Here is a 23,644-nt window from a genome sequence, read left to right as displayed (position 1 = left end):
ATCTTGAGTCAAGGTCAAATTTCAAACTGCAATCACACAGCATAACTTGAGATCTCCAGATTCATTCAAATGCATAAAAGGAAGAATTTTTTTTTCTGACATTTATTCTTACTAGGCAACACACAGTCTTAATGATATTCTCCTGATCAGGGATTCCCCAGTATGTGGGAGAACTCTTAAAGGGACTACTGCACTATATCTGCCCTCTAACATAAGCAATACATAGGACACAGACCATGAAAAGTGGACCATTTGTAGAAACGCAAAAACATTTCCAAAGCTGCTACTAAACAAAACAATACACAGAAGTAGCAATAAGAGATTCAGTTTAAAATTTCATGCAATATAGCCACAAAACCATTACTCACAGGTTTCAAGGAAAATGATATTAGATAAAATGTCAGATTCTCAATAGTGCCTTCTCATATGCACAGATATAAAAGTTCTTTTTCCTATTACTATCAGAGAAATAACTTCTCTGCATGTGCCAGACCTTTTCAAGTGCAAAAAAAGTAAAGTGCCACTGAAGCAGAACAAAAGATTCATGCACAGAAAAAAAATAATCAGGTGATCTTTCATCCATGTACTGCTTTCTCTAACTCACACTATATAATATGAAATATTCCAGCAGAAGTACCATTTACTTTAAACATCGCAAGCTTTGCTACTTTCCATCAGTATAAGAGAACACACTGCAAAAACTGCAATTTCTATATAAAAGTCAATTCTAGCTGTAATTGTAATTGGTTACCTCCCACGCAGGGACATTCTCTCTGAACTTCTCGTTCACCATACAGCAGATTGACATTAAGTACGCCTTACTGGACACCTCTGGAGAATAATTCATCCATAGGTAATTTTCAAGGTACTGGCTTTGAAAAGACAAAGAACATGTCATTAGTTGCTGCCACCCACATAATCTGTCACTCACACAAAAAAGCAATTATTCACAGGCGAGGTTGGTTTGTCATCTTTAAAGTTACTGAGCAGTTCCTGAAGCTAACTCTCAATCAGGTCACTTCAGCAAACTTGGTAATGGCAGATTCACGTAACTGCTACAAGAGACAGATGATTTTCTCATCGGGATAACAAACTGATAAGAGAGGTTTAAAAATGCCCTAAGTAGCCACAGCTCAACACATAATCAGAAAAAGAATTCATACTGATTATCCAGAAGGAAAAGAAATTCACTTAACTACAGAATGTCACATGCACTTCCTAGCATAAGATGCAAAGGACAACCACCATGCAAAACTATCTGAGTAATTATATAACTGTTACCTTTATTAAGTGAATTCAAGAAATCTGAAAAAAATAACTGGACTCTGGGAAATAGCAGCTATCCAGCAACAAGCACTGCTTCTTCATTAAGATGGTACCTTTCTCACAGAAGAATCTCTTAAAACTAGCTTAGAGATAAGAAGCAATTTGAACACAGAGCTGCCTCCCTCTTCTAGCTACCCCCTGAAGCTATGCAGGATAGCTATTCCTTAGGAGAAAAATCTCTAAATCCATTATTTTCAACAGCGTATTTGCACCTTATGCCTCCAGAAATTCTTGTTTGTTTCTAATTCAGTTGCTTACTCGTTCTCATCTTAATGCTGGCTCTAACATTCTTTTTGTCCTTTTACGAGCCCGTTTTACTTATTTACTTTTCCAATAATTTGGGTAAGACAAGTACCAGGAACAGTGAGGGGAAAAAAAAAAAAGGAAACAACAAAACAGCAAGGGTTTGTACGTATATATAGCCAGGAGCAGAAGTCTCAATAAGAGTCAGATAAGGATTTATACTTCCTGGTGGCTTATTCCCCAGATGATGTGTAGCATCAGATAAAGAAAATGAGAACTTCAGACATACAATATGGGATGTATACTGCTTCCAAGGAGAAGGAAATTCCTCCATCCTCCCGCAAATCAAGAGGGAGTTCCATATTTCATTCCATCCAAGAACTCCAATAAACTTCCAATACATTTTAATAAAAATATTTTTATGTTCCCAAATCTATAGAATTATATAGGATAAATCTATGTAAATATGAATGGAAAAATCTCATGTGTGTGAAGGCAAGAGAGCCTGAGGGACTGACAGAGGAAAGGAAAAAACAGAGAACATGACTTACAGGATAAATGGTAGCAGATGTGGATATACAACAAAAAGTACTTAAATCACATTACAAACTTATTATATTATGAATTTTCACAAAAATGACTGAAACAGTAACTCCATGGTATTGCTCTGTCAAACCCAAAATGACAGCTTATTTTTTCTCTTGCACCTTTTCTAACAAGGAAGCAGGAAACAATAAATAATAAATAAATAAAAAATTATCCTATTTTTCTAGCTAGTGCTACTACTTACATATTTCAGCCTCTTCAAGCAAAATCTATCTAATTCTGCCTGCTCATAAGACTCGAGACAGAAACAAAGCAAGTATATAAACTTCAAGCAGATTAACTGCTCTGCATCTGTTTCTCCACTTTTATGAATTTCTACAGAAAATAGACTTAAAATTTTACTCCATTTAGCTTACCTGAATTCAAGAAGCATTATCTTTCTAATTGCAAACCTAAAAATGAAAGAAAAGTAATCAATTAGCATAGCAAAAAAAGCTTTCTGTGCACAGCTGCACAAAAAAATGGTTATTTCCCCCCCTTGTTTTGTTGCATGCAGTGAGTCCATCCAGACCTTCCAGTACGGGGACAATTTTCTTACAGTCTTGAAGACATAAATTGGTAGAAGCTAACAGCATGTTCTGGAAAATTATGACTATATGCTAATTCAGTTTGTAACAGCGTTGCTTCTGAGTTAACGAAAATGCAAGTTTGCTCTGATTCTGCATGGCAATTTTAGATTACTTTCATAAAGCAATTACAAACCATATTGCCTTCAAAATTCGAATTTGTCCTGAAGAGCTTCCAACTTCTATTGTTACCACCTATTTCTATACACACAGACGTAAAAATAAGAACTCTTCTTTTTCCTTGTCTACCTCATTCATTGAAATTCAATGAAATAGGATTCTTGCTTTAAATCTGGTTACAAAAACTAGGGAAAAAAGAAAATAAATAAACAAACAAATAAATAAAAAGCAAAAAGCCAGAGGCACTACAACTAGCAATAAAGAGATCAGCCTTCTATAATCATCACAACACAAAACAAACAAATCACAATACAGTGCCAGACCAAACAAGAGCTGTCCAACACTCATATACAAGGAGTATGAGCTCATGAACTTCCTTTTTGTCACATTTGAACTTTGAAATAACGTAATTATTATTATTACAACTATACTGCAATGCATTTATATCATTCCCGACTGCTTTCAATATACAAATGTATTTCAAATCACTCTATGAAGCATCAGAAATAACTGCAATACACATAACGTTGAAATGGTTGTCTTTAACAGAAAGTGACCAGTGTACTTACTTTGATTTGACAATTTCTTTTGCATATACATCTTCAATAACCTATGGGTAAGAACAATTTAAAAACTATACGTCATAAAATTATTGAAAATGCATTCATATGTTTTATGCATTCCAAGTTACTGTGCATTAGTTACTCTCTGATTAACTATATTTGGTTAAATATATCATACCAAACACATCTCAGCTCTGGTCAGACCAAAGGCTTCAGAGATAAAGAAGAAATTACCTAAGTCTCACTCAGAGTTTTATATAAAAGTCAAAATGATATGCAAGTCTTTTTCACCACTAATCTTTGTCTTACTGTCGAATTTAAAATAGTCCTGAAGAGCCTGCATCAACCTGGTCATCAATTGTTGCTGTGTTTTTTAAACAGCATCAAACCAAAACCAGCCATTCTTACCCAGCTTTTCCACCGGGAATAAAAGAATCTGTTCTACCTGATGCAATATGCACACTTTGATATTGCATCATAAAGACTTCTAATTCAACTGCTTATCTTCATCCTAGTTCTACCAATCACATACAAATCCTATCACCAACATACTACAAAGATCAAGCAGAGGCTGAAAAGGGAGATTAAGCCAAATAACAAGGGAAAAAAACATTAGAGGATCTTACACTACAGGATGCCAACATAGAACCAAACATATACAGTTAAACTTCAAGCGTTAAAAACAAAGATATCAATCACAACAGTAATAAAGCTTTCCAATCTCAAAAGAAACTTTTAATAAGCATTATCATTCATTTATATTTATCCTTCACTCTTCATGAATTTCTAGGAGTATCCCCACCCCCAAGATCCTTTTACTCGCAAATTCTTGGCTAAAATAAACCAAACAGGATGCAAAAGAACTGCACTGTTGCAGCACATTTTCATGACAGTGCCTCTATTTTAATACAAAAAAAAAAAAAAAAAAAAAAAAAAAAGATAACCTCTAACTACAGTGTGGTAAATGATGACCTTTCAAGCAGCTTTCCACACCCTTTTATGATACAGGCACCATCAGAGGTTAGTGTGTCATAAAAGGGTTGGTCAGCATCCCACTACAATTTAAATGGAAGTATTTACCTTTGAATCAAAAGGCAGTTTTTTCTTCGCATGGGGAGCCCAATATTTATTTGCTAACTGTATGGAGAGACAAACAAACATGGTAAGCATATACACTTTTTAGTAATGACATGATAGCTCTACAACAGACCCAAAGCACACGTTTTATTGCATTAGTTTCTAAGTAACTACAATGTTTGTACAACAGTGCTTCTCACTGCTAAAGTTTCTACACCTACACGTTTTCGAACTGAAGTGCAATTTTCTGTATTAGTTTTAGATGCAGAGGCTGCTATATAACACTTTTAATTGCTGCTGTTCTTAAGCTCCCTCTAGCAAATCCCTCAAAGCTACAACACATCCTTTCAGGGCATTCAAAGACCCCTTGAGACACCTGACAAGACGCAAAGACAGCTCACCAAGACCTGCTATTCTGTGGCTGTGCGCTGCAGCCTTAAGGCCCACGCCTCAGATTCCCGAGGACGGGAAGGCCCCGCCTCGGCACAACCAGCCCACCTGGGTGACGAACTCCGCGTTAATCTGCGACACGGTGGGTGCCACGATCTTCTTCGGCGGCGTCGCGGAGGTCGCCGGCGCCGCCATCACGCCTCGAGCTCCAGGCAGCCCGGCAGCCTGAGCGGCCCGTGCTGCAGCGCGGGGCCCGCTGCGTGCCGGCGCTGAAGGGAACGGAAAGGCTCCGCGCCGTGAAGCGGTTCCGGGTTGCGGGGCGGGCACTGACGGAGCCTCCATAGCGGCGGTGGCGCCACCTGCCGTACCCTCCCCGCCCTGCAGGCAAGGCTGGAGCGAGGGGAGGCTAAACGTTAGCGTTTTGTTGTTCGGAGCGCATGCTGCGGTCCAGGTGTTGCGGACCCCCGCTCTTGCTGATACCGCACTGGCAGCACCCAGAGCCAAGCACAGCTGTAGTCTGCCTGCTAGATACTGCCAACCCATGGAGCAGAGGAGAAGCAAAGGTAAAAGGCAAAATTCAGTGCTTAAGTCGGCAACTTGGCAGTTATTTAGACCAGTTAGCTTACTGAATTCGGTAAACACATTAATTAAGGAGGAAATTATCAGAATCCCTAGAGAAGTTCCAGTGCTTTGTGTCTGTGCTCATTATCCAGCACCTGCCAGTTTAAAGACTTTAAACTTCCAGGCAGACACCACTGAAGTCTGTTTGAATGTGACCTCCTTTGTTTTGATAACAAGGTGATCACCATTTCATTTCTTCAAGCAGAGGTTAAACTAAACATTCTTTTTGAAGTTGAATTAGAATGTTCAATGGGAATGAGAAAAAAGTAATGACAGTACCTTGAATAGGATCAGAGGATGGCTGTATTCAGATAAATATGCTTCCTTCGTGCCTTCACTTTGAAAGTTCCAGAAAAGCTAAGTTTTCTATGTGGAAACTAGTAAAACAAAGAAGTCACAAAAGTGCTGGTAACAAGTTCTCTGAACAATGAGGGCTGAGCACTGCCTTGTCTGATGACTGAAGCCTTTAGAGAGACCTGCAATTAATGACAACACGTAAATGCAAAGCAATTAAAATACACTTACACCATCGTACCCTATCTGACACTTAAATGGTGATAAAAGTAAGCAAAATAAGGTACGAGGGTTGCTCCAAAAATAATGCCTCCTATTTTACCAAGTTGGTCCACAATGCCAGAGGCAGATGTTTGATGGTGTGGCAGCAGAGGTTGAACTTTCCCTCCAATAATCCATTACATTTTGTTGCTGTATGACAGTTGGCAGCAGAGGAGCAGTCTGACAAATTGGCATCTGACCTGGAAATGAGTATGAAGCAAAGGTATGTCACTGAATTCTTCCATGTGAGAAAAAATGGCACCTCTTGGCATTCATTGACACTTGCTGAATGTTTATGGAGACCAAACAATGGATATGAGCACAGTGAGCAGTGTGTTTCGGCAGTGATGACAACAATGTGAAAGACAAACCACATTTCAGGGGGCCGTGCAGATTTTTATAAGCATGGCATGCAGAGCTTTGTTCATCAAGATTGTACATAAGTTTTGCTTTCAAGCCTCAAGAGCTGCTGAACCTTTAAAGAGGAATTGTGAGACCAGGCATGATACCCACAATTTTATGTATGTACCCATCTGTAACTCTCACTCCTGCTCACAGCTGTGTTAACGCTCATCTTTTGAATGCTATGCTCACTTTTCTCCAGAGTGGAGGCACTTCTATCACTTTCCACCCCAAACTGCTTTGTTGTTAAGGGAAAAATAATACCCTGTACCCCATCTTCCACAAAGCCTTCTGTGAAGTAACCCACCTTTCTGTACTCGCTGACTTAATGCATCTAGAACATCAAATATTCTTTCTTAAAAAAAATATATAAATCTGGGAATTCATTTATGAAGAAGCCATGCGTTTGAGTAGATGCTTTAAATGATTTCAAAATATTATGTATTTTTAGGCTGCATATAGTCCTGGTCAATTGATAATCAGTGCTGCTTTGGTGCTTACATAGCTCTTCTTGCTTTAGACCCTTACCCTTCCATATTATTGCAGCCAAAAAAAAAAAAAAAAAAAAAGCTTCTTTATTTGTAAAGTATACAAGCCAATGTCATAAATAAGCTGTCTATTTATTTATTTATTATATCAATGATATTCTCCCAGATACAGTGTGGTTCAGGAAGTATCTAGTGATAATCAGCATGGATTCAGTTTATGTTCTATCTTGTATTTTAGATTTTTTGGGTTCTACCTAGAGACACATAAATAATTAATTTGTAGTGCTGAAACTTCAAAAGCTCATTATCACAGAAGGAAATAATGGCACTATACACTTTGCCTATAAAAGAGAAGAAGGAATATAGTTATTGACATAATATTATATACTGATTTAAGAGTGACTTAACAAGATTCAAGATAGCTGGGTACACTTGATTACTTACTGCATAAATGGTAGGGTTAAACAAACACACAGGAGGCCCTCCCATTGAGTCACCAGGTTCAGAGTGGACCCCCTTACTTCCTAACCTTCTTGAACCAGGGAGGTAAGAAGCCTAGTTGCATCTGGATCCACTCCTAGTCCCTAGACTTAGCCAACAGCTTGCATCTGAGGGATTTTATGTACACAATCAATCAAAGATTTAATCTTAGCAAAATTGACGAAGCATATGATCACATATGATCTTAGTGAATCTATCAAAGCTTAAACCAAACTATTAGTCACTTACCAAGGATCTGTACTGGCAAGGTGTCTTGTCATCAACATGTAAGGGATCTCTGTGCAGGTGTAGCCTTGAGAGACATCTCCACTCAAGGAAGAATCCCATTATGCATTCAGCTACCACATAGGCAAACTCATGGGAGTCTTGAGCTGCTCTCTATTTATGGGATGATTGACTCATAGTCGTACTTTTATTTATTTATTTATTTATTTATTTATTTTAAAAAAGGCACATGCCCAAATAGCCCTCAGCTGTTGACCCAGGTGTCTGTTATCAGTTCATTCAGCCTACTCAGTTTGAGACAGATTTGTGGTTGTTACTCTGTTTTTATGAGTGCTGTCAGCATTGTTACTCATAGTTTGCTGTGCAAGGCGAGACCAGAGTAGGGAGTTGGGAGAAAGAAAGGGGGTAGGGGAGAGCACATCATGACATTCATCCCTAAATGTTTATAGTATTGCATCTTTTAAAATTGTTATGCTAGGGTCTATAGTGAGATGTGACTTAATTCACAGGAAACTGCTGATGTTTTGATTCTTTAAAACAATTCAGTAGTTTGATGACAATTCTGTAATAAATTTGTGGGCTTGTATCTTAGCTATGAGGCTAATTTGGTATACGTATATTATTTAACCTCTAATTAGCGATGCAAGAACATTATAAAATTGCAAAGCACTTTGAATTTCATATGTATTATGTAAGGAGTAAATATCATTCTTAATTCACTTTCAGTGGGAAAGAATCTCAGTAATATACACACATTATGTCATGTTTGAATTACAGGCTGTTTTTACTCTAAGTCATACTAATGTACTAGTCTAGAGAGAATCCATGCCTGTGGAATTTTCCTAACTGGAAACACATAGGGGTAAGAATCCACAACCATGACCATCCTACTTGTGAAGATGCAGTATATATATGGACTAGAATTTCTTCATCAGTTAAACTAGATGCAGCAGCTACATATTCTAGTCTAAAAGTTGTTTCATTCTTTGTGAAACAAAGAGTTGTTATTCTTTCAAACAAATACAGGAATTAAGCCTTTTAATGTTTTCTTTCAGTTCTTTGAAATAAAAAACTCTGCATGGAGGAATACAGATTATGTATGGGTAACATGTATCTATCAGTGGGAATGCTTTGTTCCAAGGAATATAATAAACATCAGCACTTCCCTCAGGTTGCAGTCATTACTCTACTCTTCAGAAAGGAGTTGGATTCGATGATCACTATGCGTCCCTTCCAATTCAGAATATTCTGTGATTCTCTGAAGACCAGAAACCTCCTGTGTCCCTTAGTTGTTGAAGTAATAGGAAAAAAATGTATTCATTATATTTACTTTCAGATATTAAAAAGTAAGTAAATCAGAAAAGCCTCTCAAAATAGATCACAGGAATCTTTCAGCTTCTAAGAAGTTGAGGCACAATATCAGGGGTTATTCATTTCATTAATCTTTCACAGTAGAGAATATTCACATAGACTGAATATTCAGTCTGTTCATTATAATTTTAATTCAATCATATTATATTGCCTTTATAATTTTAAGTGTATTCTTGTAACCCAAGAGTTTGTCACTATGTTCATCACAGTAAATATGTGTACTTCCAAGTATGTGTACTTTCACTAAGTAAATATGGGTACTTTCAGAAATGATGCCTCAGTTTAGTAACAGATGCTTCTTAAAATATTTAGAATTCTAAAGTGCAAAGCAGCCGTCAGTAGCATTCTGATTTGTGTATAAATATTTATTTATCACACGTTCTGGCCAATGTACTGCCCTTGATTTTTGTGCAAAACTTACAGTAACTTCAATGGAAAATCTGAGCTCACAACTAGAAAAAAATATGGCAAATTCCACAGCCCAGCTGCTTTTACATTCCAGAACAGTAAGCAGTGCCTCTAATGAAGGAGATGGATAAGTATGGGAATTTATGTCACTTTTAGCTTTCTGTTGCTGGGCAAACAGCTCATATTAGAGCAGATTATGGGCTAGCACAATTCTCTTCAGATACTTTTACCTGGATTCCTACCAATTGGAACAGAATAGTGATATAAACATAAGAAACCAGTGGCCAGTACTTAATGTTTTAGAAATAGTTGCTAGAAATCCTGTGAGACTGGTATATGATAACATCTCTATGAGGAAGTGTCCTTCTTAAATCTGTAGTGCAGCTTAATCTCTTTACATGTAGTTTCTAGCATTTCAAAAATGTCTTCTCATTTTTATCATTTTCTTATGGTTCTCTATGTGTCTCAGAAACCAGATATGAGTAACAGAAATGCTGCATCTAGTAGAAATTCTCTACTAGTGAAAAACAGGAAAGAAAAAAAAAGAAAAAAAAAGGTAGACAACCCCCTTAGGAAGATTTGGACAACTGTGAAATATGAGATGAAAAAACTCTTAGTTATTACAGTATCATAAAAAGCATAAAAAGTCAACAAAATTGCAGATGGTCCTTTCAAAATATGACAGACTGATTGTAACAAAGTTTCTACACCAATATCTAGAATTCTATTACTAGTTACTACTAAAGATGTTCAGGATATGCTTTTCTCCACAGCTGTGTATACTATCAAGCCTTTTATTTTGCTTTTTCCTGATTACTCAACTCTATGCTATTAATCATAAAAAAGTTCACTGTAGCATAGGATGGCATTTTGACTAGAGCAAAGAGTAAACAGTCTTTACAATACAGACTCAATATTTCTAACCAATGAAGTTAATATTACTGAGTGCATGTACTATATACATCCTCAGTAAACAACTCAGATCCTTTTTTTCCTAGTAGTCTAATCAAAGAAGTTCTAAGACACCTTAGATTTAAAAATAATAACAATGAAAAAGAAATATATACATATGCCTTGATGTGTTTTCAGAAGCAATGCTATCAGTTCAGCATTGCAAGTGATATTCTGTCCAAGCTACAAATCCTATGGCACCAACTCTTTCTTACGAAAAAAATTAATGAGAAATAAATCTGCTTGATGGAAGAACACAAGAACTTTATCACTGAAATGAGATTCTAAAAGCAAATTGTTTCCTTTCTGCTAGTACTAGCATGAAAAATGTTATGAAAAGTTGATCCTACTTGGAGAATCATTGGGAACATAGACCTTCAATCATATATCCTTTCTCACAATACCGAAAAAACATACTGCAGAGAAAACTGAAGCCTGTCTAATATGTAACATAACAGTTAATCAGTAGAGAACCACTGTAAGATGCTGAGAGCTATCTCCAGTTGTCGTTGAGTTTTCTGTAGGATATATTCCTAGAACTTTTCATCTTTGCCTTTATATTTTTTAGCTTTTTGGTAGACATTTTCAGTAACGCAACAGGATTTTAAGAAGGGATAAAATGAGAGTAAAACATAATACTGAAAACAGAAGCCATTTTGGTGTAATACTGAAAAATCAAGTAATAATAACTCTTGCTGGAAAATACTGTAATATAAACAGCAATTTACATAACAAAAAAAATTGAGCTTATTGTCAAACAGATTATTCCTCTGCAAATTGCACTGGCATCAGACACACTGTAAAATGCCTGAGGAAATTCTTATGATGCTATTTTCAGTACCTAAGGACTGCTAATATTGAGACGTACAGGATAAAATACAATATAGAATTAGCTATGGCAAACAAAGCTGACAGGATACTACTTCAAAGTTGATCTCAACGTCATGAAAAAAAATCCTAACATCAGTCTTAAAAACTATCCTCAAATTGACAGACACCTGAGGTGTATAGAAGGCTTAGCAGATTTTTACTCAGTTTAATAGGATTTCATTGTCACAAACTGGATCCTATTCAAAAATGAAATAAAAACTGAGGATATCAGCTGAGGTTCTGGAGCTCAGCAAACAATGTTTTCAAACAAATACAAAGCATTAAAATGTATATTGTTTAAAGAAAGAAAAAAAAAGCACAGATAACACGAATTTGCACACCAAGAAAGTAGTGTTTCCCTTGAATTCAGTAGAAATTTAATTAGTCCAATGCATTAGCAGTATACATGGGAGACAACATGGGTATAGACTTTTTTTTTTTTTTTCCACATTGGTGACCAAATAACGTTCTGCCTTCCTCACATTCTAGTGCCACATCAAGTGAAGCAGCAAGAGGCAAAGCTCAGTAGCCACCATTTCCATATGCTCTTAACTACCCTAATTACGCAAACCACTTGCAGTGAAGGACACGCTCCACTGTTTACATCATGGCTGGTCATCTTCTCGTCTGCTCATGCAGTGCTTCTCATATCACTCCTTCAAGTGTGTGGCCCTAAACTCACCAGTTCCTCAGACCCATACATGGGCCCTCAGACTGCTTTCACATAACATTCTTGTCAAGACACACTTTCCCTCTACAAACTCTTCCAATGCAAAAGCTTCAATCACCTTCTGCATACCATATTCTTCATTACTCATGCATCTCATGTACAGCCCCAAAATTTATTTTCTTCATAGTCCGCCATAGCTAGACAATCAGAGAATTATGGAGCTTTTTGGGACACGTACACAAGGCACCATTCTGCATACCATGGAGGCACATATATGACAAACAACTCTGTGACTCTGAGGTCACTATGAGGTTTCACAGATCCATAAAAATTAGGATCAGTTATACTGAAAGAATTCCAGTGAAGAGGAAGAATTTTAGCTGCATATACAAATTTTATCAGATACATACAAGAATAAAGTCATACATCAGCAGATCCCGGAAGAAGACAGGAATTCAGATAGTGAAGTGTACAAATGTAGAACAGAATTTAAAAACTTGTGATGGTTTGTGGCAGAAAACGTTCACGTTAGAAAAACAGTTTTTGCACAAGGAAATGATCAATTCTACTTGTAATTTTGTTGATACAAGGGTGATTAACACATTAATGGACTTTGAAGATTCACTTTTTAAATGGATGCTAAAAAAGATGCTGTGTAAAGCTGGTTGACAGACTTACATGTAAAGGCACAATTAGAATGCTCAACCTGGAGAACATATGTACATGTACATAGGTGTATAACAGTGAAGTCACTTCTGTATTTTCCATTTTCCTTGTAACTGCCTCTCAGTCATCAGACCATAAAAGCTGGGCTATTAAGTTCAGATTTGCATTCAAAAAAATCCACAAAACCTTGTGCTAGGAACATGAACCATGACCTCTTTAGTTATTTAGGACACCTAGACATTTGGAACATTATTACCAGGGCCTTTAGAAAAACCAAATCTATAGCCTATTTGATATAAGAGTCATCCAACTGTACGTTATTTAAGTGAGGTACTGTTGTCAGAAACCAACCAAAAAAACTAAGCATTAAAACCAGCATCACAATTCACATCACAATCACAAGCCTAAAAGTCTTATTACCTTCAATTAAGTTTCTTTTGTATCTGTTTCCCATTTGCCTCATGAACTTTTCTTGTTGGCTATAGGAATAATAGCGAGAGATCAAAGACAAGCGAAAACTTAATTGCTTAGTGAGAGGTAGCTAGAAAAATGAAAAAAAAAAAAAAAAAGTTTTCTTTTTTTCTAGATAATTTTTTTTCCCTGTACATAAAGTTGTGACTTTCTAAGAGCATTGCAAGGATAGCATGACAACCACGTAAAATCATTAATGTTTTAAAATTAACCATAGCTGTTTTCCTAGACAGAAAATGGACCGTGATCAGGTAGTACTGCAGTTCCAATGAATTTAGTATTGCATACTTTATTTGCCTTAGAAAAAAATCCCTTTAACCTTTTTCTGTTTATTTGTCCCTTCTTCTAAATCACATAGAACTTCCTCACAGCTAAATTCATGCATTTTATAAGCTCTCCTGAAAGAAGTCTGCTAGTATCATAGGGGGACCTTCCATTTTCCTCTTTACAATATGCTTTAGTTTTGTGCATAATCTTAAAACAAACAAGACAAAAAAAACCCACTATGTTTCTATGGGGTTATTACTGCTATCTATCAGCTCATTCCAACTAAATTAATTACTGGCAATGTTTATGCCACCAAATATACTTGAGATCAATGGCTTGAACTTGCCTGGAAGCATGATGGAAAATGACTAATCTAATAATAAATGACATGAACTATTATTCCTAACACTTGGAAAAATTACTCTAGCTCAAATTCTCAAAAGAACTTGGAGAATTTTAGTGACAATTTCAACCTTAGATTTTTTCCCTGGACTTGCAGAAACCTTTTTACTCATGTCTAGCAGGTTAAAGCTATAATTCCCCTACAACTGTGAATTTATCCAGCACTAAACTTTTGATAAAAATAATAGAGCCAGATAAGCAAAATGACCATTATTGCCCTTCTAAAAATCCCATGGAGCCCACATATTACCTTAGATTCCCAATTAATCAGACATTAATACTCTTTCTTCTACTTATCCCTCAAATTTAGCTTTCTGTATTCATTCACTAAAATCAATATTTTTGAAAACACTCGGTTTATTTTTCTCCAAATATTATGATTAAAAATATATTTTTCAAATGACTGACTTCTAAAAAAAAAAAAAACAAAAAACACCACTTTCTCTCTTTTAAAATACTTAACTTTATTTATATAGCAAAAAATTCTGAAAGAAAACCTCTGTTCTAACATGCAAAGTGTTATATTCTAATATCTAGTCTATCTTCTCCGCATACTGAATGTTACATAGTTTTAACATTATTTTGTTTGCGCAAAAAGTATACAATAAAAGTGCAATATAAATAAAATAGTTTATTACAAATATTTTTAAGAGCTCTACAATACACTTCCAAAATATTTTATGAAGTATTCTCTTTCGATACAAAACAACTCACATGGGAAGAAAAACAATCTCGGTACGTAACCACAGTTGTTCTTAAGATACTCAACTAGCCTGTCATATAAAAATCGTAGTGTTTCATTTGCTCTGAAAGTGGAGATACACACACTCAAAAATATGGTAAGAACTCTCTTCATCCTTCACTTCATTTATATCAAGTACTACAAAGGCTATTCCACAGCAAGACCTAGAGAAATAACTTCAAGACAAAAAAAAAAAAAAAGTTTACCTACAGAACTTACAATTCTGTTAATTTAGATGTAGGATTAAAAACTTCAGGATTAAAATGTTCAGAAGTTGCATAACAAAGCAAAATGTACCAAAAGTTTAGGTTAGATGTTAGGAAGAAATTCTTTACATGGAAGGTGGTGAGGCACTGGTGCAGGTTGCCCAGAGAAGCTGTGGATGCCCCATCTCAGGTGTTCAAGGTCAGGTTGGATGGGGACCTGGGCAGCCTGAGCTGGTAGATGGCATCTCTGCCCATGGCAGGGTGATGGAACTGGATGATCTTTAAGTCCCTTCCAACCTAAGTCATTCTGTGATTCTACAATGATTCTTCAGAGGGAAAAAAAAAAAAAAAGAGAAACTTCATTTTTTTTTCCTTGATGATTACAGCTCCACTGCACTTACATTTTTTGTCAGACCCACATGAACAACAGATGAAGCTCTCTACTTACCAGAAGTATAACCACAGATTTTATTCACAAAACCAAAATTACTTAATTTGAGCGAAAAATTATTTTTAGTCTCTTATATTTAATGTAACAAGAACACGATTTCCCAACAAAACTACTTGCCTGGTTTATAACACCTAGGAGAACATTTTTTTATAATGGTGCAATATGCACAACAGAAGGAATAAATAACTGCACATGTATTATCCTTGATATTTTTTTTGCTTTCTTTGCTTGCAGAAAAATAATTCACTATTGCATGAAAAAAAAATATACAAAAAAGGGATTCTGCAAGAAGTGCAAATAATGAAGTGTTAAAAGGGATTGATTAAAAACCCTGCTACTTTAGCACTACCTATTCATTTTACCACTAATAAGGAAAGGATGTAATTTCTCATCCATAGATCTCCAAGCACATTACAAATATGGAGTTAGGTTATTTTTCCTCTATTAACTGTTTTATAATTCTAGTCAACAGTTTTTCCTCATTAAATATTATTTTCCACTTTTTCAGCTTGTTCTTTTTTTCCTGCATCTTGTTCATCCAAAATTAACTATTACTCTTTCTTGAATAAAACATGGACTAAATACAGCAAATGTGCACATTTTAATGCTTGCAATGTACAGAGAGCCAGAAGAAAGCAGCAGGACCATTTTTCCTGTATTCCACAAGTTGCCTTTACTTTTTGATCATTCTCACTGAACAGCTACAGAACACTGCGGATTGCCATGACACCATCAATACAGTAAAAATATGTATTTAAAAATACATTTGTGAAGAAAACAAATGTGAAGTAGCTTTCTTATTGCTTTGTTTTGTTTTTACCATCTTCTCACAGTTACCAGATATTACAATCAAGTGGGCAGTTCTGAAAAGAGCAAATAAAGTCATTAGGTCATCTTCACAACGTAAAAAGATAATCCTGTTCAGTTGGTTGTTCAGTTTAACATAATCCTTTTAATAATCATGTAATCAAAAATATTAATGTATAACTTCAGGGGACAGTATCCAGGTTGAGAGAAAACAATGTTTCTGACTGTTGCTGACTGGAACTCAACTTTAACCTCTCCTTAAAGTGAGTAAGGTGATGTCTTTTCAAATGTGGAGACTGTCGGAAACTTTTACCACAAATTGAACATTCAAATGGCTTCTGTCCAGCATGTATGAAGTAATGTCTTTCAAGCTTAGAAAATGATTTAAATGTCTTAAAACAGAGACTGCACTGGTATAGTTTTCTTCTTTCAACACTTTCAGAAAAATCAGGCCAGTAACTACAACAGTTTTGCTCCGTTTCCATCAATTTACTACACAAATAAGGCTCTGTGTTTCTACTGCCAGTGTCAAGAACAAAGGCCTCTGACTCAATTTCAACTTTGATTTCAGCTGCTTGATTTGACTGAGTCAGCTCAAATTCTTGAAAGCCAGGTGCCTCTGAAGGTGCTTGAGAATAATCTGAATAACTCTCAGGCTGAGAAGACTCAAATTCAATGTGATCTTCCCGATGACTGAAGAATTTGTGCAGATTTTCAAATTCTACATGGCAAACAGGGCTTTTATAGTTATTTTCAGTATGGGTGAGCTGATGTCTTTTTAAGTGAGCTGACTGTCTAAATGTCTTCCCACAAACACTACAGCCAAAGGGCTTCTGTCCTGTGTGTATAAGGTAATGTCTTTGAAGCTTGGATGAAGATGGAAATATTTTTTCACATCTGTCACATTTACACACTTTGTGTCTGTTATGTATATTTTTAGGAGCTGAAAAAGCATAGTGAAATATTTCTGAATTATCAAGGAAGCTATCACCTGATGAACCATAAAAAGCATCATCCCTGTTATGCACTCCATTACTGATGCTTAACATGCTTTCACCAGTAAGCACACCTTCTAAATTAATTCCTACCTTGAGAGGTTCTAGATGCTCTTGCCAGTGTAATGGCACAGCAAACCTTCTTTTCATCCAATTGACAGCCTTGCACAGGTCAAGCTTGCTACAGCAGTCCTTGAAAGATTTAGTGGAAACATTTTTATCAGATTGCTGCTCTCTCACTGCAACCAGGTCAGGACTCCTAAAGTGACCTGATTTCATTTTTTCTCTGCCAGTCAAAGAAAAATCTGATAGCTTTCCTCCAGTGTGCTTCAGCTTCATCTGGATCTTGCTTTTCATGCTGACTGTGCGACTGCATGCTGTTGTGCAACTTGAGCTTTTCTCACCTCTTAGATAACATTTATGCAAATTTAGGACTTCCTCTGTGTCAAAACACTGCTCACACACTGGACACTGAAATGGTACGACATAAATCAAATAAACATCATGTGGGTCATTCTCCTGCAATTTGAATGTGTCAGCATTCTCAAAACTATCCATCTTTCCTTCTGACAGTTTCTGTAGTCTGAGATGTTTAGTTTTTCCTTTGTGTATGATATTGGAGACAGCCTTATTTCTGGCATGGAGTTGTTTGTGCTTCATGAGTTTGCTCCGTATTTTAAATCCCTTCTGACAAAAGCAGCACTGAAAAGGCCTTTCTTCAGTATGCATGAGCTGATGGATTTTCAAATGTGTTGACTGTCTGAAAGATTTGCCACACGAAGAACACTTAAAAGGTTTCTGGCCAGTGTGAATAAGGAAGTGTCGTTCTAGCTTAGATCTCGATGGAAATGTCTTGTTACACAATTCACAAGGGTGAGTTTTCTTTCTCCTTCTTGTACCATGTAGACAATCTGCCTTCTGACACTGATGCAGCATCCACTTCTCTTCAGTTGTAAAAGACTTCCAGCACACAGAACATCGAAATATGCCACAAGTGACCCCATCCTGCTCAGAACTCACAGATTTTTCTTCTTGCTTGATACAATTCTGATAGTTTTCATTATGAAGCTGCTGATGCTTCAACAAAGTAATTACATTTTTGAAGTTTCTATGACAAAAATTACACTCAAAAGGCAAATTATGGGTCAACTGATGCCTCTCCAGATGGACCAACTGCCTAAACGTTTTATAGCACACATGACATTCAAATGGCTTTTGACCAGTATGTATCAGATAATGTCTTGCCAATTTTGATGGAGTTTCAAACTGCTTATAGCAAATGTCACATATATATGGCTTTTTCTTGGGTATCCTGTTAGCTGTTACACAATGCTGAATTCTTAACATTGTTAAAAAGCAGTTATACCTTGCCTACTGTTAATTTCTTCAGGTGAGTATTTCAAGCGAAATCATCAATTGTGCACTAAAGCAGCAGGATGTACAAGCTGTAAGTTTTCTTAACAGAGATACCACAGGACCCTAAAGTAAGAGAAAAAGAACAGTATTTTAGCCTATACTAATACAAGATTGTTTGCCCTCTTCCCTTTTCTTCCTTCCTCCTCCTCCCCCCCAGTAGGAGATCAAAAACATCCAGATAACAATATTTGTGATTTAGTTTAGTTTAAAATGCTTTCCTGATTACAGAGTATTCGCTTGTTATTTTACATAATATTGAAATCTTTTCTACTTTTCAGAAGAAGCAAGTTTAAGTAACCAATGCTTTAAAACAGATATTATTTAATCTTGCCTGTTACTTTTAAATTGTGTAGTTCAGCTACATTATACTATATAGATTATTTACAAATAATATACTTATATATATATATTTATATATATATACACTTATATACTTATATAAGTATATATATATAAGTACATGTAAGTATATAATATAAGTATTATATACTTATAATATATTTATAAAGAATATACTTTCAAAAAAAAAAAAAAAAAATCAACAAAACTTATTACAATAAATTTCTTCCCTAGAACAGGAATTCTAAATCCCACATATGGAATTCATAATGATAAAAAGAGGTAAGAGCTAGGGATTCTTGGCATTAGAACATCAAAATTAAGGGAATGCAGTGTTTGCAGGAAGTGAAAATAAACAATACATTGAAACAAAGCACAGAGTTACAATTTACATTTGTATGTTTTCTCAACTGCATACAGAACAAACAGTAATCATTTTTGCTCAGAATGGCACACACAAGAGCCAGCCACAAAGCACAGCAGAATGTAACTGTTAACTACCATCAGAACAAGGATGGAACACAGACTGTTTGCTATACCACAACCAAGCTAGCACATCTGAGTTGTGATACTTAACCATGCATATGTTCTTATGTCATTGTAAACATAAACATTATCTTAAATCATTGTAGTGAATGATTTAGAATAAATTGAAGTCATGAACCAGTCTGTTTTATCCTCCTGGAATTTTCAAATCAGAGCACACTTCAGCAATATGCTGCGTCTCTGCTGAAGCACAATGACTTGAAAATAAGAAACTTCTCATGCTCTCAATTATTGGTATTTTTAATAAAATATTCATAGGAACATCTCAAGCAACTATTTAGCCCAAGCCCTCCATTCATATCAGAGACAACTTCCAAAGAGATTTAAAGCACTTCCACTCCTCACCAAGCTCTCCTTGTGCTCAGCTGAACCTCTCTTTACTACGAAGTTAGTTCCTTTGTCCTTCATTCAGTGAACATGGAAAACAATTAAATGTTGTTTCCTGATCCTACTCTGTGTATTATTATTATTATTATTATTATTATTATTTGGTAATAGAAAAGTCCTTCCCTCCCCTTCAAAAAAAAAAAAAAAAAAAAACCAACAAAAAAAACACAAAAACTGATAGGTGTTTTTAGTCATCACTGGACTACCTCTTCAATTAACTCTTAAATTGCAGCATCTGAGACAGTAGAAGTACTCCAGACCACAAAAGTAAGAATAACAGCATGAAAATACTTCTGCAGAATTATCTATATCCCCTTATATAAATGGGAAAAGGATGTAAGGAACAAACTTCAAAACAACAGCTTAAGAAGGCATGTAACGACTTTATGGTATACATTTTCACCAACTATAATTCGTGGTATTTTGACACTATAAATGATACTACTCACAAGTTGTTTATTCTTTCTTACATGCCACCAGAACTAATTTATTCAACCTTTCTAAAGCTTTTACAAGTTTCAGCGTTTCTAAAGCTCTGCCTCCTCCGAAGGAGACAATGTCCTTCATTTTTAAGAATTCAGAAATACCTGAAAAGTTCATTTAAAGTAGTTCCAAAGAATAAAAGCCTTCTGCAATGTAAAGCAAATTAAGACGAGATTTTAAACATATGCACAATAAAATACTTGATAAACCAAGGTTTTTCTTATGTTCAACAGAAAGAAACCTGTTCATCTTGTAAGATCTTTCCATCTCTCATAGGCATCATACTTAATGAAATAATGTTTGCATGTGTGCCTTAGATGCAGGTGTTATTGTACCAAGGAGTTATCTAATCTTGGTTGTTCAAGATAAGACTTAACACCATGGAGCAAATGAAAAAGTCAACTTTTCCTTTCCTATTTGCTTCCTGTATAATTTTAACAGCTACTCAGTTTCAGCCTTTTGAAGATGCAAAACAATGCTCTTAGGAGACTCCCTTTTCCTCCTACTTGTCACATCAGATGAATGCAAAGAGTTTAGAGTAAATGTCTGACACCAAATGCTTTCTAGTTTGTGCTTCAGTGAATGCAGAGACAGGTAGGCTGAGAAAAGTAGCATGCTTCTCAGCTGTGCTGGAACTTCCTGTACAGCTATGGTTCAAGGCAACCTCCATTAGAATTGAAGGAAAGCCTCCTGAGAAAGAACTGTAAAGACTGACAAATTTTAGCTAACATGCTGTCATACAGATCTAATTTACACATGAGGAAAGGACTCAAACAGTACAGTGACATGCAAAGAAAAAAGTCAAAGCGAAAGACAGCTGTGGCATATTACACAAGGGATTTTGTATTTAGCTTATAAATGTATTAAAGATTCTATCTGATGAATGAGGAAAGTGTTCTGTAGTAAAAGGTGTCAAAAGCAGAGTAGAGCTGGTCATTTGCCACTGAAAAACTTTAGGCTCAAATGAGGCAGTGCGGAAGGAGAAAAATGATAAGAGCAGCTTTGTGTGGCCAAAATACATTTTCAAGTTGTATTTACTAAGGATAGATTTCTCCATATCTATTTCATCATGAACTGTGCCTTCCAAATCTAAAGAATAAACACACTGCTGCTAAAGATCAAAGAACAAAAGACTAGTTTGGAATATTCTTTTCTGCAAGCCCTGGAAATACACAGGCTTGTCCTAATTAGAAGTACTTCCCTATGCAATACAAATTTAGTTTACAGATTTCATTTGTAGACTAGGCCCAGTTAATATTAAATTGACACTACTTTTCATCTTGGCTGCAAGGTCATGCAGAAAAATAAAATAAAGATGCAAGCCATTGAAGGTCCACAGAGTACTCTCCTACGTCTAAATATTATTTAAATACATATTATTATTTTTCAGATGACAGCAAGCTGATAATCAGAGAAGGTCTAAAGGGAAAAAAAAACCCAGAAAACTGGACTCACACTTCAATAAGAAGAAAGACAAGATTTTCTGGAAAATGAACACCTTACTAGGCAACAGTTACACAGATGAGACCTGGGGGCAGTTAGAACAGACGCTGAATATGCCAACACCATACTGTTATGCCAGGATATATAAGCAGAAACAGAACTTGAATGGCACATGAATCTCCCATGCTACTGCTTAGAATTCAACAACTGGAATACCCTATCCTGTTTTGAACAATGCCTTTCAAATTTAATCAAGTATATGAACTTAATAGAATGAGACTAGATGAGAGGATCAATAAAGATCAGAGCTTATATGCATAATATATTGAAAAATATTAAAATAATTGGGAATGTATGTTTTAAAGGAGAGCAGACCTGATTTAAAAAAAAAGCAAGACAAACATGCAAAAAAAAAAAAAAAGTCTGCTGAAAAGAAAAATTGTTCCTCAAGCCACATAAAGCTGTGGCTACAAATGGATTCAAATTACAGGAGAGGATTCAAGTACATTTTCCTTACAGTTATACAGTCTTTCTCAATAACTAAGTTGTTGGAGGTAGAACAGTCTCCCAACACACCAGTAACGTCTTCAAGAAGAATCTGCACAAAGGCATCTCAGATTCCCTCACTCTGGTTTGATGCATGGGAATAAACACAAATTAATGTTCTAGCCTGTTTTCCTATGACTCACTAATTCAGCTCTCAAAACTTAAGAGCTGAAAATTCAGTGTTTCCAAATTTGCCGCTTTGGAAATTATTATGCCTTGTTAGTTTATCCTCAGGCCTCAAGAAACACGAATATATATACTTCTCCAGATAGGTGCAAAAAGAGTAATGCCAATAAACACATTAAGCAAGATAAAGTGTTCCTTGTATCATTACCTGCAAAACAGACAATTGAAAATCTAGCTGCTTATCTATGAGACACAGGATCAAAAAGAAGCACAACTCTGCCTACTTTAACAAACACATTCCACCTATTTTCCTCACCTGTCCTTCCTCAGGGGACAAGGTTGGTATGCTGCACTGAGGGAAAAGCTTACCAGAAACGTGATCTTTAACAGAGAAATCAGCATCAAGCTACTCGAAGCTTGTGCATCTCATCTGCCTCTGTTTTCCATCTATTTTTTAAAGCATTATCTGAAACAAAAGCACGTAGATGAGGAGTAGCAGCACTAGTTTAACCCCACAATAAAGTTTTGCTGAAGAGACTGGTGACCTGAAACTGAACTACCCCAAACGTTGCTACAATTTCGCCCCTTCCTTTAAACAAAACCCTCTTAAAAACAATTAAAGCAACTAACGAAGCGGCTCCAACAGACGGCAGATCGGCACACAACCGCCGGCAGCTTTTCCACATCGGCAAGCGGGGTCCCTGCAGGGCCGCGGCGGCCCGGCTCAGCGCTACCCGCGGCCGCCCGAGCGGGCATCGCCCGAGCCCAGCACCGGCAGTGCCCGGGGGCTGCGCCGCGCCTCATCGCGCCGTGCTGCCGGTAGCGGGCGAGGGCAGATGGGGAAAAGCCGGAAAAACCTTACAGAAACATCCACCACAAGTACATCACCTCCAGCCCACTCGTGGCTGCCGTCGCGTAAACGCTTCCGCCCGGATGGCGCTCGGACGCTGGGAAGCCCGGAAACGTGGGCAGGAGCTTTAAGTTCCCATGCTCGATGCGGTCTCGCCGCCTGCTGCGGACACCGGGGAGCGGCTGGCCTGACCGAAACGTGGGTACCTCAGTTCGCGAGGGTACCCTCATCCTGCGTCTGAAACTTTCGCTGATGTGACACCTCTGATGGGTTGGAACTAAATCTCCAAGGTCCCTTTCTGACTGAAACCATTCTATGATTCTCTGGAATTACACTGTCACACAACCAAGTGGACAAACATGCCAAAGCTTGTAGCCCAGGAGGTTGGGAGGTAACACTGTCTAAAAAGATCTCCAGTAGCTTGTGCACGCACCAGTAATAACTTTTTTTTTTCAGAGCCTCTCTTCTGCAAGAGAGGGGCCATGGAAATAGAGTAGCTCATGGGCAGAAGAAGGTGGCTGGAAATGCCAGGGACAATGGCAGGGCCA

At 36.6% G+C, this 23,644-nt stretch overlaps 2 protein-coding genes across 7 annotated transcripts in view; both read right to left on the bottom strand.

The window, feature by feature from the left end:
• Window positions 1-5,111, bottom strand: part of AQR (aquarius intron-binding spliceosomal factor) — a 46,046-nt gene extending 40,935 nt beyond the window's left edge. The window contains exons 1-5 of the mRNA XM_042813985.1: window positions 5,000-5,111; window positions 4,505-4,561; window positions 3,431-3,471; window positions 2,532-2,567; window positions 752-872 (exon numbers count right to left, since the gene is read on the bottom strand). Of these exons, the coding sequence (XP_042669919.1) occupies window positions 752-872; window positions 2,532-2,567; window positions 3,431-3,471; window positions 4,505-4,561; window positions 5,000-5,086 (342 nt within the window). The 5' untranslated portion in view covers window positions 5,087-5,111. The remainder of the gene's footprint in view (window positions 1-751; window positions 873-2,531; window positions 2,568-3,430; window positions 3,472-4,504; window positions 4,562-4,999) is intronic.
• A 9,898-nt stretch (window positions 5,112-15,009) lies between these two features.
• On the bottom strand, window positions 15,010-23,228 carry ZNF770 (zinc finger protein 770). 6 transcript variants are annotated; one of them, XM_042814604.1, is made up of 3 exons: window positions 23,135-23,149; window positions 22,563-22,712; window positions 15,010-18,439 (listed from the first exon to the last, which is right to left on the bottom strand). In XM_042814604.1, the coding sequence occupies exon 3, from the start codon at window positions 18,305-18,307 to the stop codon at window positions 16,148-16,150; it is 2,160 nt and encodes a 719-aa protein (XP_042670538.1). In that variant the 5' UTR covers window positions 18,308-18,439; window positions 22,563-22,712; window positions 23,135-23,149; the 3' UTR covers window positions 15,010-16,147. The 6 variants fall into 6 exon arrangements, with proteins under 6 accessions (XP_042670538.1, XP_042670539.1, XP_042670537.1 ...); XM_042814605.1 differs by lacking the exon at window positions 23,135-23,149 and adding an exon at window positions 22,877-22,945; XM_042814603.1 differs by lacking the exon at window positions 22,563-22,712 and having other exon boundaries at window positions 23,135-23,228.
• Between the last annotated feature and the right edge of the window lie 416 nt (window positions 23,229-23,644).

The sequence above is a fragment of the Centrocercus urophasianus genome, unplaced genomic scaffold (assembly GCF_019232065.1).
Source record: "Centrocercus urophasianus isolate 14NV4802_14NV808 unplaced genomic scaffold, USGS_Curo_1.0 seq_14, whole genome shotgun sequence".
Lineage (NCBI taxonomy): Eukaryota > Metazoa > Chordata > Aves > Galliformes > Phasianidae > Centrocercus > Centrocercus urophasianus.
This window is presented reverse-complemented; position numbering and strand designations above follow the sequence as displayed.

Bases quoted from the DNA above. Each gene is read 5' to 3' on its own strand.
- ZNF770 (XM_042814603.1), bottom strand. From the start codon at position 18,307: ATGTTAAGAATTCAGCATTGTGTAACAGCTAACAGGATACCCAAGAAA.